Consider the following 15268-nt stretch of genomic DNA (forward strand, 5'->3'; position numbering starts at 1 on the left):
GGAAACAAAATTTTCCCACCTTTTTTTTCTTTTTAATTGTTTTTTGGATTTTTTAAAAAAATAAGTAATTCATTCACATAGTTCCAAATCGAAAAGGCACAAAATGGTTTTGAGGACAAGTCCCCACTCTGCTTCCAGCCCCCTGACACCCATCTCATTACTGAATTCAAAACATGCTATGGTTTAATGGTTCCTCAAAAAGAATTACCAGGGGCTTCCCTGGTGGCGCAGTGGTTGAGAGTCCACCTGCCGATGCAGGGGACACGGGTTCGTGCCCCGGTCCGGGAAGATCCCACATGCCGCGGAGCGGCTGGGCCCAGTGAGCCGTGGCCACTGAGCCTGCACGTCCGGAGCCTGTGCTCCACAAAGGGAGAGGCCACAACAGTGAGAGGCCCACATACCACCAAAAAAAAAAAAAGAATTACCATACGATCCAGCAATTGCGTTTCTGAGTGTATACACAAAGAAAGCACAGACTCAGAGAGATATTTGTACATCTGTGTTCATAGCATCATTATTCACAATAGCCAAGAGGTGGGAAGCAACCCAAGTATCCAACGATGGATGAGTGGGTAAACAAAATGTGGTGTATTCTACAATGGAATATTATTCAGCCATAAAGAAAAAAAAAAGAAGGAAATTCTGGCGCACGCTACACCATGGATGAAACTTGAAAACACTATATTAAGTGAAATAAGCCAGGAACAAAATTACAGATATTTTATGAGTGGGGACTTAAGTGTTTAATGCATACAGAAATTCTCATACTTGGACTTCCCTGGTGGTGTAGTGGTTAAGAAGCCGCCTACCAATGCAGGGGACACAGGTTTGAGCCCTGGTCCAGGAAGATCCCACATGCCACGGAGCAACTAAGCCCGTGCGCCACAGCTACAACTACTGAGCCCACGTGCCACAACTACTGAAGTCTGAGTGCCTAGAGCCCGTGCTCCGCAGCAAGAGAAGCCACCACAATGAGAAGCCCATGCACCGCATCAAAGAGTAGCCCCCGCTAAAATAAAATTTAAAATAAATTAATTTTTTAAAAAGTATACAATTCAATTAAAAAAAATAAAGTCTTGTACTTAATACCACTGAATTGTACCCCTCAAAATTGTTAAAATGGGGACTTTCCTGGTGGTCCAGTGGTTGTGACTTCCCGATCCCACTGCAGGGGCCATGGGTTTGATCCATCGTCAGGGAACTAAGATCCTCCATACCACGTGGCATGGCAAAAAACAAAACAAAACAAAACAACCCAAAATGGTTAAGTGATCAGTTTTGTTATGTACATTTTACCACAATTAAACACACACAAACACACACACACACGCGTGCACGCACTTACAGAATGCTTATTCTGTGCTGTTCTCAGCCGTGGGGATTTAGCCATGAACAAAACACAGGAATCCCTGCCTTCAGGAAGCTTACATAAACCAGATAAATACTAATAAGCCCACTTGTGGGTTTTGTTGGAAGGTGGAAGTGGTGGGCAGAGAAGAGTGGAGCAGATAAAGGGTATAGGATGCAGGAGTAACTTGTTTTAGGCTCTGTCCTCAGCACCCAGGGTAATTCCAGGCCCCCGGCAGGATATGTGTTGCCTATGAGCAGCTGTGTATTCAGGGCTTCCTCCTATAGCCACAAAAAAAGAGCACATTGCTTCACTCTGCTTCCATGTCCTTGGCTTCTGGTGGGTTCTGCCGATGGGGAAGGCTGGCAGGAGATCAGAGGTGGGAGACAGACGAGGGTCCCTATTCCCTCCCTGCCCAACCACAGTTGGACAGTGGTGGTTTCTCTGTGGCCACATAACCTACAAGGAGCCGCTTCTTCACGGCTCCAGATGTCAGCAAGTTCTGCTCCCTTCCCATCCTCTTTAGTCCTGTCAAAATCTTCCCACTGTTGCTAGTTCCGGGTGCCTTATGGAATTACAACGCCCCAAAGATGTCCATGCCCTAATCGCCAGTGAGAATCAGGAATTAAGAATGCTACTCAGCTGACTTTAAGGTAGGGAGATTAGCACTTGCTTCAGCGGCACGTATACTAAAATTGGAAGGATACAGAGATTAGCATGTCCCCTGCACAAGGATGACGCGCAAATATGTGAATCATTCCATATTAAAAAAAATGATAGGGAGATTATCTTGGTGGACTCAGTGTATCCACAAAGGTCCTTAAAAGTGGAACAGGGAGGGGACTTCCCTTGTGGCGCAGTGGTTAAGAATGTAGGGGACACAGGTTCGAGCCCTGGTCCAGGAAGGTCCCACATGCCACGGAGCAACTAAGCCCGTGCGCCACAACTACTGAGCCTGTGCTCTAGAGCCTGCGAGCCACAACTACTGAAGCCCGCGCACCTAGACCCCGTGCTCCGCAACAAGAGAAGCCACCGCAATGAGAGGCCCGCGCACTGTAACAAAGAGTAGCCCCCGCTCGCCGCAACTAGAGGAAGCCCGCGCGCAGCCAAAAATAAATAAATAAAAATAAATTTTTTTAAAAAGTGGAATGGGGAGGCAGAAAAAGAGGTCAGAATGATGTGACAGAACTTGATTCATCTTTGCCATCTTTGAAGATGGAGGAAGGGGGCCATGCGCCAAGGAACACAGGCAGCCCCTAGAAGCTGGAAACAGCAAGGAAATGGATCTTACCCAGAGCCTCCAAAAGGCTCACAGCCCTGCCAATGCCTTGATTTTAGCACAGCGAGACCCATGTTAGACTTCTGACCTGTGGAAGTGTGAGGTAATGCATTTGTGTTGAAGCCACTAAGTTTGTGGTGATTTGTTACAGCAGCCACAGAAAATGAATCCACTCAACACACATCTGTTGGTTCTCCTGTCCCACTCACATCATTACATTTTGTTCAGCGAAACCCTTTTGAGTGGAATTCTGTTTGCCGCTGAGACCCAGCCAATCATGCTTCTGGGAGCTTACTCTAGGTGGGATGCCTGTCTTCGTGGAAAATGGTGCGCAAAGGTATGTTTCGCTGCATTGCTTGTAAAATTAGAGACGGAAAAACTTGCAAGTGTTAAAAACGCTGGTGAAATAAATGCTGAGATGTGCACATACTGGAGCTTTCTACCAGGGTAGAAAGAATGAGGAAGTGCTGATGAACTGATAAGGAAAAATCTGCAGGGCCACAAGGTTCAGTGAAAAACAGCAAAGACGCGCGCCGCTGACTGCAGTGTGTTAGCTCCGTGTGAAAAAGGAACGGAAGGGGTAAGATTACATTTGAACTTACAAAAAGAAACCCTGGAAGGAGTCACGAGACACCGTAGAGAGTGGGCTCCCATGGTTGGGGGCAGGGAACAGGGTGGGTGGCGGGTGAGTAGAGAGAGAACCTACTCTATGTGTCTCTCTTAATAGCTGGTGTTTTAGATCCTAGCCCGTGCTAGGGTGAGGCAGGCGAGGCATGAAAGCAAAAAGGGCGCCAACTCAGTAATCGAGATAAATATTTTAATGTAATATTTTCCAAAAACACCATTAATGTGAAAAAAAACATGATGAACATTAAAATTTTAAGTAAAAAATCAGTAACAGGGCTTCCCTGGTGGCTCAGTGGTTAAGAATCCGCCTCCCAATGCAGAGAACACGGGTTCGAGCCCTCGTCCGGGAAGATCCCACATGCCGCGGAACAACTAAGCCCGTGCGCCACAACTACTAAGCCTGCACGCCACAACTACAGAAGTCCATGCACCTAGAGCCCGTGCTCCACAAGAAAAGCCAACGCAATGAGAAGCCCACGCACCGCAACGAAGAGTAGCCCCCGCTCGCCGCCACTAGAGAAAGCCCGGGCACAGCAACGAAGACCCAATGCAGCCAAAAATAAATAACTTTTTAAAAAAAATCAGTAACAGCGCTGAATTCGACTGAAGCCTGAGGTCAAACGAAATATCAGGAATATGGATTCTATCTTTGAAAGTTTTTGCAGTAAAGAATTAACAACTTGACGATCCTGAGTGGATCCTGGATGGGTGGGGTTTATCCAGGGCCTTAGGGGGGCCCCCCATACCTCCGCCCCCACCAGCCATTCTCATCTATATGAAAAGCATTAGGCAATGCCACTCAGGTTTGCAGCTCACTGTTGACCCCTGGTGGTGATCAGCTTGGACACAAAGGCATTTACTGAGGACCAGGACACCTTCGGGGCGCTGGGAATATTTTAGGACCAAGAAAGACTCAGTTTGTGCCGTGGTGGTGCTCACAGCAAAAAGGAGACAGCAATACACACATCAGCAAAACCAGGCAGGTGAAGAAGGTGCGTGGCCAGACGTGATGGGTGACTCAAAAGGCGGGTCAAGGAGGACCTCTGGGAGGAGGTGGCAGAGCTCTGATTGGAGTGAGAAGCAGCTGCCAGGGGGTGGTGTCCCCCAGAAGAGGTGGGCAGTGGGCTTCACTGGACCCTTAGTATTTCATGTCTTAAAAGCTGACGTGTCCTTGTTTATTATAGTATTCTTTAAGCCTTTCCTGTGGCCCGAATATTCCATTACCTTTTAAAGGAAGACTGCTTTCAAAAGATTACTTTTTCAAGGGAAGGGTGCTCAAGCGGAGGGACGGGCATGTGCTGAGGCCCAGATTTTGAGCACCGGGGTACCAGGCGCCATGCTTGCCTGTACATTATCTCACCTACACCTCATCGCAACCCTGGGAGGAAAGCATGAACATCACTCTCATTGTACAGAGGGGGACACTGAGGCTGAGGAAAGTGCCCACGGTCACACTGATAGAAAAACTTGAGAGTGCTTAAGGATCAGCAAGGAGGGAGCTGAGAAGGGGAGGACATGACACGAGGGCAGGGAGCTGACCAGGCAGATGGTGTAGGGCCTGGTGAACTGCAGCGAGGTCTTAGGCTTCTGCTCTGAGGGATGTGCCCTGACTCAGGTGTTCACAGGTGCCCACTGGCGGCTGCCTGCTGGGGTCCAGTGAGGGCAAGGAAGACAGGGAAGAGGCTGGAGTGGCCATGCAGGCCAGAGGTGACAGGGACCTGAACCAGGGTGGAGGACGAAGGGCAGTGGACAGACTCAAGATTTGTTTTGGAGGCAGAGCTGGCCACGTGGAAGGTGAGACACGGTGCAAGTTGATGCTCCTGAACGGACGGTGGGGGGTGGCTCAGAGGGATGAGATAATCCCAAGACTTATGGGGGCGGGGGGGGGGGGGGAGTGAGAACCCTTGACACAAAGGTGTCCTGAGGAAGTGTTCCAGGCAGCGGAACGATACATTCCTGGAGAGCCTGGAGTGAGGACGGAGGACATTGCCCATTTGCTGCAGGGCAAAGCTGGGGGCATCACAAGCCCAGCCGCCAACACTGACCAGGGTTCCCTCCCACCCCGCAAGAGAAGAGCTGTGCCAGCCCTCCTGAGGTCTCGCGGAGCATCTGAAATCCTTTATTGGAAGATAATTGCTGTTTACTATGTAGGAGACTCAACAGCAGATGAACAGTGAAAACGGAGCCCACAGTGACTGGGGCAGGGCCCTCAGCTGGGGACCCCACCCATACCCTGTGGACCAGCCTGGCAACCTCTACCCCTCCCTGGACCCCCGAGCCTTTGGCATAATGCTGAAGTGGGGTAGCTGCAGGCAATGAAGCCCCTTGACTCAAAGCAGACTTGGATGAGCGCTCGGGGAGTGGGGTCAGTGGAGGTGGGTGGGCAGGCCCCTCCGGGCTAGGTGTGGGAGCAGCCAAAGTGGAGGAAGCCCGGAGCTGGGGAGATGGTGTCTATTTTTGTTTTCTGAAAAGGGGCGCACAGGGGCCTGCAGGCAGTCGGGCAGCAGCTGAGGTGGGTCATGCACTGACGTCTTTCTCGTCGCCCCGACTGGAGGCTTCCAGCAAGGGGTCCCCGGGACCCGCCTCCTCCTCTTCTTTGGCCTCACTGGACTTGGAGTTGGGGACCCAGAGGCCGGAGTCGATGCAGCGCTGCATGTGGTACTTCGCGTCCTGCAGCGAGAAGGGTGGGTTGGTGAGGCTGGGCTGCCACCTTCTGGTGGCCCGCCCGTGCCCTGCGCATCCTCGAGCCTGCTTCCTGCTCTTTCTAGATTACAGCTTTACAAAAGAACTGCCCGCAATGGTGGAAATGGTCTGTAATCTGTGCCGTACAATACGGTAGCCACCAGCCACGTGTGGCTACCGAGTACTTCAAATGTGGCCGGTGCAGGGAAACTTTAAATCTCACTTAACTTTAATTCAAGTTGAAACAGTGTAGTCTAGAACAAGGGTGAGCAAACTTTTTTGTAAAGGGCCAGACAGTAAATATCGTTGGCTTGCGGGCCCTCGGGTCTCTGTCAAAACCTCAACCCATCGTGCCTCAGCTTTATGGTTGTAGCACAAAACCAGCCGCAGACAAGATGAAAATAAACCAGCCTGGCTGCCGCATTCCAATCAAGTTTTATGTAGAGACAGGCATTGAGCCTGCAAGCCATAGGCGGAAGACCCTTGGTCTAAATGTTCATTCCCACAGAAGCATCTAGAAACCCTGGGCCAGGGCTTGCGACTAGACTTTTTACAGATGAGGAAAGCAGTGTGGCCAACCGGTGAGACAGGCAGCAGGAATGGGGTCAAACCGAGGTCTATCAAGACTCAAAGTATTTATCTACCAGCGCGGTGACTGCTCCAAACAGCTGCTGTTTTTACCAGCACCAACTACGTGCTCAGCCCTCCCCATGGATTTCGTGAGTTAATATCGAGAGAAAGTGGTTTGATGAGGTAACTGAGGCTGGAAAGGGACCCCCTCCTTGGGCCACTCTGAGCTGCTGGCAAAGGTGGGGTCAGCTGGTGTGCCTGGCTGCCTCGTGTGCTGGCCACAGAGTGACAAAACGTCCCTTGTTCCTTTGAGAAGCCCAGGAGGGACGCTTCTACCAATGATGTGGGAAGCAGAGCTGGAGGGGGCGGAGGGAGACACGTCGCTGGCCCAGGTGGGCTTGGGCGCAGTTACTCACGGTGGGGTCCATCTTGCTGATGGCATCTTGGAGCATCTGCACGTCCTTCACGTCAAAGCATTTCTGGAGCTCCTGTGGGTGCAGAGGGGCGGGGTCAGGGCCTGGGTCCCAAGGAGCCTGGGGACCCCACTGGCTGCCTGCCTGCTGCCCGCCAGGGCCCAGGGAGCCGCACCTCAGGGAGGGACTCGTAGACCTCGACGGGGTCCAGGCCGCCGGGGCCAAGCCGCTTCCTGCGCTCCTCCTCCTCGTACTCCTTCATGGCCTTCTCGATGCGCAGCTTGGCCCGGCCCCGCACGCGGTCTTTGAAGGCCTCCAGCTCATCGTTGAAGCCCTCCATGTACTGACGGTCAGCAGTCTGCGGGGGGCAGAGGCGTGCACAGGACTGAACTGGGGGAGCCAAGACCGCCCCACTGCAGGTCCTCAGAGACGCCCCAGGGCTCCCCGCATCTGCTCCTGAACTGACAGACGGGCACCCTGGGCCTCAGGGCTCTCCTCTGCCTCCTCTGAGCTCGACTTCACACCTCTGTGCTCACGACCCCCTGCCCGCACAAGCCCCTGAACCTCAGACTCGTGACACCCACCTCCTCCGGGTCCTCCTGTGGAGTTTAGCGGGCATCTCAAATGCAACACAGCCACCCCGGAGCTCCCGGTCACACCCCTTAGTCTGTCCTGCAGCTCCCCCAGCTCAGCAGGGATAGCTTTGCTCTTCAGGTGCTCAGGTAAGAAACCCACAGGCATCCTTGACTCTGGCCCTCACCCCAGCTTAGGACTTTCAGCACATCGTGCCAGCTCGGCTTTCCAAATCTGCCCAGGAGCCGACCACTCGTCAGCTACTCCGTGGCCCAGCCCTCTCCTGACTGAGGACTGATCACAGGGGCTTGAGTCTGAGTAAACCCATGTCTGTCTCCCCCAGTGGACCGCAGGCTGGTTCCCTGAGGCGGACCACCCTCCACTCTGCCCTGGCCACTCCGGCCCCTCCCTACCTTGATCTTGGTGAAGAACTGCCGGAAGCAGGCACGGGGGTCCACCTTCAGGCTCTTGGCCAGCTCCAGGATGAACTGCATGACGATGGTCTGGTGGGCCACCTGCTCCATGAGCGCACATTTCTGCCAAGGGAAAACAAGCACGGCGTCACCAAGTGGCAGACCCAGGGCAGAGCCTTTCCCCAGCCCCGGGGGCGGGCTCCACGTACCTCCTCCACCTCTAGGTCAATGCACCAGATGACCAGGTAGTTGGCGGTCTCCTCACACACCAGGTGGACGTTGTCCGACAGGTACTTCTGGCTGTCATCCCAGCGGCGGAGCATGCCTGCGGGAAGGTGTTGGCAAGGTGTTGGAAGGGCCCTGGAGGCGGAGGCCAGCCCCTTGTCACGTGCACCGCCCACCGGGCCCCCACCTGGGCCCAACTTACCGAAGTGCTTGATCTGTTTCTCATACTTCTCCACGAAGGTTTTGTGTTTCTGTTCCCTCACCTCCTCCGACTCCTCCTCCGCCCGCTCAGGCTTGGTATTGACCATGCTCTGTGGTGGGGTGAGAAGGGGAGTGGGCTGGGGCGAGGCTGTGCGGCGCCTCAAGCGTGGCCAGGTGGGCCGCGGCCGCAGCGCCCATCCCATCCAGGGTGGAGGTGGTGACGGCGCCATGAACATCAGCGTGGTGGGAGCGTGGGCGTGGCAGGTGTGGCCTCGGACTAGGGCCTTCGGGCAGATCAGAGGGGGGGTACCGGTGGGGTGCCGCACCTGCCTGGGCCCCCACACATGATCCCCTCACCCGCCACCTCCATCCACCCGTCCCTGGACCTGAGCAGTCCCCTCGGCCACACCTGCCACCGTCTGCCGAGCGCGCCCGGCCCTCGCACACCTTGCTGAAGCCGTCCTTGCTGAGCGTGTCCACGTTCCAGGGCATGCTCTTCTCCTTCTTGCGCATCTCCTCCAGCTTCTGCTCCCAGCTCCGCTCCTCCTTGCGCAGCTGCTGTGCCTCGGCCTGCAGCCGCTCCAGCTCGGCCCTGCTGCCCTCGCCCTCGGCCACCTCCAGATCCTTCAGCTTCCGCTGGCACTCGGCCACCTTGCGCTTGCACTCGCGACAGCCCCTGTCCAGCTCCTCCTTTTCTTTCTGGAACTGCTCCATGCGCTCCACCCGGGCCTGTGGGACAGGCACGGCCCATCACTCTGCGGAACGGCTTGTCCCTTGACCCCAGCCCCAGCCCCAGGACCCCAACAGCTGCACCTGGGATGACCCCGGAGAATGTCAGCACCAACCTCCGTGTGCCGGACTCCCAGCTCCCGCTCTCACCCCTACAGGTGCACCTGAGCCAGGGCGGGTCCCTCTTCTGCTCAGAACCCTCTACGGCTGCCACCTCACTTGGACCAAAAACCTAAGTCCTCCCTGTGACCCACAGGGCCGTGCGCAATCTGTCCCGTGCCCTCCATGGCCTCACCTCTTCCTGCTCACCCCTCCCTCCAGCCACACTGGCTGCCTCACCTTTTCTCGAACCCACTTCAAACCTCAGGGCCTTTGCACTGGCTGTTCCCTTGGCCTGGAATGTTCTCTCCCCAGATACCCCCCACCCTGGCATCCTTAACATCTTCTTTTTTAAAAATATATATTATTTATTTATTCATTGGCCGCGCCCTGCAGCATGCGAGATTGTGGTTCCCTGATCAGGGGTTGAACCTGTGCCCGCTGCATTGGGAGTGTAGAGTCTTAACCACTGGGCCACCAGGGAAGTCCCCCTTATCATCTTCAAATGTCCCTTACAGGGAATTCCCTGGTGGTCCAATGCTCGTGCTTTCACTGCCGAGGGCCCGGGTTCAATCCCTGGTTGGGGAACTAAGATCCCACAAGCTGAACAGTGAGGCAAAAAAAAAAAAAGTCCCTTACAGATGAGGCCTTCCTTGACCACCCGGCTGAAGGTCTCAACCTCCCCCTACTCTGCTCTGCTTGATCTTCCTCCTCAGCACTTGTCACCCGACAACAGCCTGTGACAATTATTTATCATGTTTTGGGCACTGTCCTCCTCCAAGGATACTGGCTCAACGAAGGTGTTGTGCTTCCAGAGCCAGGAACTGGGCCTGACACACAGTACGGACTCAGGAAAGCCTCGTTGGATGTAATAAAGTAATAAGGTGCTGGATTGAGGCCTCACCCCTCCCCAGGGTCTCAGGTTCCCCCTCCTCCCTGGAGCCACCCTCAGTAACACTCGGGCACCCTCCTGTGCCCACCACGCCCCTCAAGCCACCGCTGCTTGGGTGTCCCACAGGCACCTCCAATTCTGTGCCCCAAACTGAACTCCCCACCGGAGCCCCCCAGACCTGTTTTCCTGCTGTGTCCTCCCTCAGCAAAGAGCCTGCCCCCGCCTCCTGTCCCAAGCTGAGGCCTGTTGTGAGCCCTGTCCCTCCCTCGCTGCCACCAAATCCTGACACTATTTTTTTTCTTTTTGGCCACGCTACGTGGCTTGTGGGATCACAGTTCCCCGACCAGGGATTGAACCCGGGGCACGGCAATGAAAGCCTAGAACCCTAACCACTACGCTACCAGGAAACTCCCCTGACACTTTTCATTTCCAGTTGTTTCTCCAATTTGCTCCACCCCGAGTGCTGCACCTGGATCTGCAGAGGCCCGCTCAGCTCTGTCTCCAGGCCAGCATGCCCTCCTGAGCCCAGCCTAGTGCCCACCAGCCTCCTGTCCCCCCCTACCCTAGACGCCACTCCTCAGACCTCCTCTTCCACTGCACCCCATCTCCTCAGTCCCCCATCCCGCCTCCTATCAGATCACTGGGCCCTGTCACTCTGCAACCCTGCTTGGCTCCCAGCAGTGCCTGCTCAACCCAGACCAATGACTGAACCCTGAGAGGTGCCACCATCTTCCATCGCTGTCGCCCCAATCCAGGCTGGATTGAAATGTACCTGTCTGACCACAGCCCTCCCTGCTACCTCAGACTGGAGTGTCTGGGTTCAGAGGGGACCCCAGACCCCTGCCCCACGCTGGCCAGATGGCCAAGGCTCCTTGGGGGGCTGGGTCCCAGGCCGATGCCGGCCCCTGTGGTTGATGCTAGCCCTGAATGGACCAGCTCTCTCCTGACTCTTAGCCTCTGCACATGCTGTTCCTCCCAGCTGGAACTCTCTTCCCCTTACTCCATCTGCTTTGTCCCCAAGTCTCCGCTTCGACAAAGCCTTCCCCAAGTGCCTGACCCCCAGAGTCACTGAGCCCCAAAGGCCCCTCTGTGATCATCAGATGACGTGATGAGATGCTAGTGGAAGGCCTTGGGGCACCAGACCTGGGGTCATATCTCACAGCCACCATGTAATGGCTGGGTGTCCCTGGGCCAATCCCCTAACTTCAGTTTCCTCATCTGTCAGATGCAGACAACAGTGCCAAGGTTGCACTGGGAAAAGCAAAAAAGGTTATAAAAGTAGACAGTCCAGAGCTGTGCTGGGTGCTCAGTCAGCACCATTCCCACGTTGGCTACTGTCATTACTGTCTGTCCCAGGGGACAATCTGTCTCTCTCTGGGGACTGTACTGGGGCTCAAACAAGAAAATGTACTTCAAGTGCTTAGCTCGATATCCAGTAAATGCTTATAACTGGTAACTGGGAGCAGCCCAGCTCCACCACTTATTGGTGATGTGACCTTGGCCAAGTCTCATACCTCTCCCTGCCTTGGTGTCCCCCTCTATGAAATGGGGTCTCACAGGGTTGTTTTGAGGACTAAATGAGTTACTCCCAGGAAACTGCCTGCAACACAGCATTCAGTATACATGTCCTCAACTGTCATCACCGCCGTCAATGGCCACGGCCACGGCCATGGCCACCAGAATGGTCTGCTAACTTGCTTCTGTGCTTTACTAGAGACCGTATCTCCAGATTCTAGCACAGGGCCAGGAAGACGGTGGGTGAGAATCGGGAGACCTGAATCCTTCTCTAACGCCCCATAGGACCGACATGGCCAACCCTGAGCCTCACTTTTCCCCACTTGGATGAGGCCCTCGCCTTGCGGAGGACACATTGTGGCCTCTGCCACCTCTCTTTTTCCATGATGGGACTGTGTCACCTGGAGCCTTCCTGCTGCCTTATGAGGGTTACGGTTGGCATTATAGCTGGCCTTGGGTGGCAGCAGGAATCTACCACACTGCTGGTTTCTGCTGGACGGCCATCAAAATCTTCCCGGCATCCTCTGAGCAGCCGCCAGGGAGGCCAAAGCTAAATAAAGGCCTCCTGGAGTTGCTGGGGGTGGCAGCCTGCCCGGCCTGAGCTTTACGTCTCCAGGAGGGGCTGTAGCAGGCTGGGCAGGGCAGAAGCCTTGGCAGCGAGAAGGGGCCACAGGTATCACTGCCCTCCTTACAGACAGGGGACCCAAGGCTCACAGAACCTGGATACCACACAGCTCACTGGGAGGAGCCACAAGAAACTAGTACTGGTGGCTGTTTCTGGGCAAGGGAGCCAGGGAGCTGGAGCTGGAGCCGGGAAGACTCGCTGGTCCCCTTCTGGAACCTTTGGATTATTTTTTTACCATGAGCGTGAATTACATGAGTAATAATAATGATAGTGGCTAAAGTTTCTACACAGTTTATTACATGCCAGGTGCTGTCCTGAGAGCATTACACACATTAAATACATAAGGCAACCCTCACAACAACCCTATGAGGGAGATACTAATAAGATCCCCAGCTGGAGAAATTGAGGCACAGAGAGATCAAAACTCACTGGGGGCAATGCAGCAGGTCAGTGATTCAGCAGAAGCCAGCATCTGAACCCGGGTGGGCAGGCCTGTGCTCAGAAGCACAGCAGGCTACCTTTCCTCTAATCCCCCTTTCCCCTCTGGTCCTGCGTACTCCCTCCCAGGCCCTGAGCCAAGTTCTTTTCAGATCTCATTTCACGTCGTCCTTACGACGGTCTCATGGAGGCGGGGTCTCGCTCCCCCTAAAGCAGCAATGGCCCTGTGGCAGGGCTGGGATGAGCACCCAGGCTTGGTGGCCGCTGAACCGGGTGCTGGAGACACCAGGCTCCCTGCCTCCACTCCAGCCCTGGGGCTCCCAGCGGCAGGCCAGGAAAAGGTTTTGTGCCAAGAGGGAGAAGGGTATGGTGGGAGGAGGATGCTGCAGGAGAGGGGACAGCAGCCTCCCAACTCAGCAGGACCAAACCGTCCTCCCCACGGCGATACAGATTAACTATGTGACAGAAATAGGTGTTCCCAAGAATCGCCTTGAGAGCTTGCAGAGATCTTCAATATTTCATAATAAAATGTTACACATGGCAAGAAAGAGAAGTGCTAGAACTTTCTCCTTACACTCCAGGGGCCCACCCGGCAGACACTACCCAGGAGGCTGCTGCTTTAAGGAATGGGTTGGAACTGGGACTGGGAACCAGATGTAGGGACTAATGCTGGGTCTTGGCAGGATGGGGAAGGGCCCTTCTAGAAGCTTCTAGATAAACGACTGGGAGCTGATATATGGGAAGGTGGGGTGAGGAATTCCTTAACTGGAAGATTCTGAGAGATATATGCCCTCAGTCTGAGAGTATAACAAGCATAGGAATGTGGGTGCAGGAGCTCTGATTTGGTGGAGTAGATTAGAACATTAGGTCTCATGAGAGCCATTCTGTTGGCCTGAGAGCGCTGCTGGTCAGGGAGAGGGGTGAGAGAACACACAGACTTGGGATTCTGGGGTCTGGATTTGGGGGAAAATAAATAAAAGAAGGGGCAGAGAATTTGGAATCAGACTGGGAGGGTTCCTGGTAAAAGCAGGGTCAGTGTGGGTGTCTGAGAACAGCAGACCAAACTGGGGTCAGAAGGAAGCTGGGGTGGGTTTAGGTCCTGGACTTGGGCTTGAATGAGGCATTCCAATGCTGGCGGAGGTTCCTACAGGAAGCCTGTCTCAGGGGTGGGCGGTGACTGGGCCTGCAGTACCAAGTAGGGGCAGGGGCTCTGGCTGGGCAGGACGCCACGTGGGTAGGGTTTCCTGATGCAATGGGAAATTGGGTGTACAGTGCATGAGGCTGAAGGAGAGCAGCCGGAATTGGAGGCTCCATCAGGGCGGAGCTGGTGGTTCAATCTGAAGGGGAACCAGGTTTCAAAATTCCAGTCCTAGATGGGACTGAGGGTCCTGGTGGGGCACCGGTCTACGTTCTAGGGAAGGGGTCCTGGGTGTGGGTTGGAGTCCCAGGCCAGGAACAGAAATCTCGGGGGAGGACAGAACTCCTTGCTCTATTGAGAGGAGGAGAACCTCTACATCTAAATGGGAATCACCGTCAAGATTCCGAAAGGCAGGTCACAGACTAGACTTAAAGTATTGGGAACTCTGGGGGTTGGGAGGGGCCAATGGGACATCCAAGATCATAAGTGGGTACCCGAAAGGTTCAGGGTGCAGATTCTGAGGTAGAATTCTGGGTGTAAGTGGAAGGTCCCAAATGGATTGGGGGGGGCACGTCCAAAGCTTGTCTTGGTAGTCTAAACTGTGAAGAAGGTGCCCTAGGGGTCAACTGGGAGTTCCAAGAAGAAATTGGAAGGGGAGGGGGGAGGGGGGAGGGGGGAGGGCCCGGGATCGCGGGCAAGGAACTCAAGGGTCTCGGCAATTCTGTTGCCCCGGAGTTGAATCAAGGAACCCCGGGCGATCCTGAAAGTCCAGACTGTAGGGTGGGAAACCCAGGTGTCAGTGGCCGGGCCCCCAGCAGTATCAGGAGTCAGAACTCTGAAGCGGAGTCCCGAGAGTGGGGGAAGGCGCTGGACGCGCGCGCTCTACCTGGTGCCGCCAGCGGAAGAGGCTGGCTGTGTCGATGTTGGGGTGCGTCTCGTCTTCATCGTCAGACACCTCGATGTGGTCCCACACGCTGTAGTCCACCATCTTGCCTCCGCGGCCCAGCCCGCTCCGGCTCTGGCAGCAGCAGCAGCGGCAGCGGCAGCAGCGACGGCTACGGCGGCAGCACCACACAGACTCTGCCCGCAGAGCCCCGCCCCTTCCGTTTCCGCCCGGACGCGGGCGCCCCCCGCCCGCGCGTGACGTCACATTCCTAGTAACCGCGGCAGCGGCACTGGCGACCGAGGTCTTAAAGACCCCTGCGCATGTGTTCCGGCTCCCCGAAGTCTTCGCCGAGACCTCACCCCATCGGGCTTGGGGCCTCCGCTAGTCACCTCCTAGGGGTATACGGGTGGATTCTCCATCCTTGAGCTCCCCTTCTCTCCCGGTGCCCCACGGTGGGCGTTTACGGCGGCCGTGAGGGGGGCAGTTGGCGAGACTGAGGGAGAGGATTGTCCCCTTAGCCACACCGCAGTGACGTCAGCCCGAGCCCACTGCTGGGGCCGGGCCTCGGCGAGAAGACCTCGCTCCCGCCCCTTGTGAAGAGGAACTTAACTTTGT

The 15268-nt window shown here is 55.2% G+C and overlaps 1 protein-coding gene and 1 pseudogene across 2 annotated transcripts; one reads left to right on the top strand and one right to left on the bottom strand.

Moving 5' to 3' along the window:
• The first annotated feature begins 2017 nt into the window (after positions 1-2017).
• Positions 2018-2117, top strand: LOC116752377 (annotated as a pseudogene).
• Positions 2118-5345: 3228 nt separating this feature from the next.
• CDC37 (cell division cycle 37) lies at positions 5346-14874 on the bottom strand. Of its 2 annotated transcripts, none has more exons than XM_032628382.1 (8): positions 14654-14874; positions 8779-9060; positions 8333-8441; positions 8115-8230; positions 7906-8028; positions 7095-7277; positions 6923-6994; positions 5346-5924 (listed from the first exon to the last, which is right to left on the bottom strand). In XM_032628382.1, exons 1-8 carry the CDS (start codon positions 14753-14755, stop codon positions 5772-5774), a joined length of 1140 nt encoding a protein of 379 aa, XP_032484273.1. In that variant the 5' UTR covers positions 14756-14874; the 3' UTR covers positions 5346-5771. The 2 variants fall into 2 exon arrangements, with proteins under 2 accessions (XP_032484273.1, XP_032484271.1); XM_032628380.1 differs by having other exon boundaries at positions 8333-8615; positions 14654-14864.
• Positions 14875-15268: the final 394 nt, after the last annotated feature.

This window comes from Phocoena sinus, chromosome 3 (genome assembly GCF_008692025.1).
Source record: "Phocoena sinus isolate mPhoSin1 chromosome 3, mPhoSin1.pri, whole genome shotgun sequence".
Classification (NCBI taxonomy): Eukaryota; Metazoa; Chordata; class Mammalia; order Artiodactyla; family Phocoenidae; genus Phocoena; species Phocoena sinus.

Bases quoted from the DNA above. Each gene is read 5' to 3' on its own strand.
- CDC37 (XM_032628380.1), bottom strand. From the start codon at position 14,755: ATGGTGGACTACAGCGTGTGGGACCACATCGAGGTGTCTGACGATGAA. The intron at 9,061-14,653 runs GTAGAGCGCGCG...CCTGTCCCACAG, and splicing joins TCTTCCGCTGGCGGCACCAG to GCCCGGGTGGAGCGCATGGA. The intron at 8,231-8,332 runs GTAAGTTGGGCC...ACCTTCCCGCAG, and splicing joins GAAACAGATCAAGCACTTCG to GCATGCTCCGCCGCTGGGAT.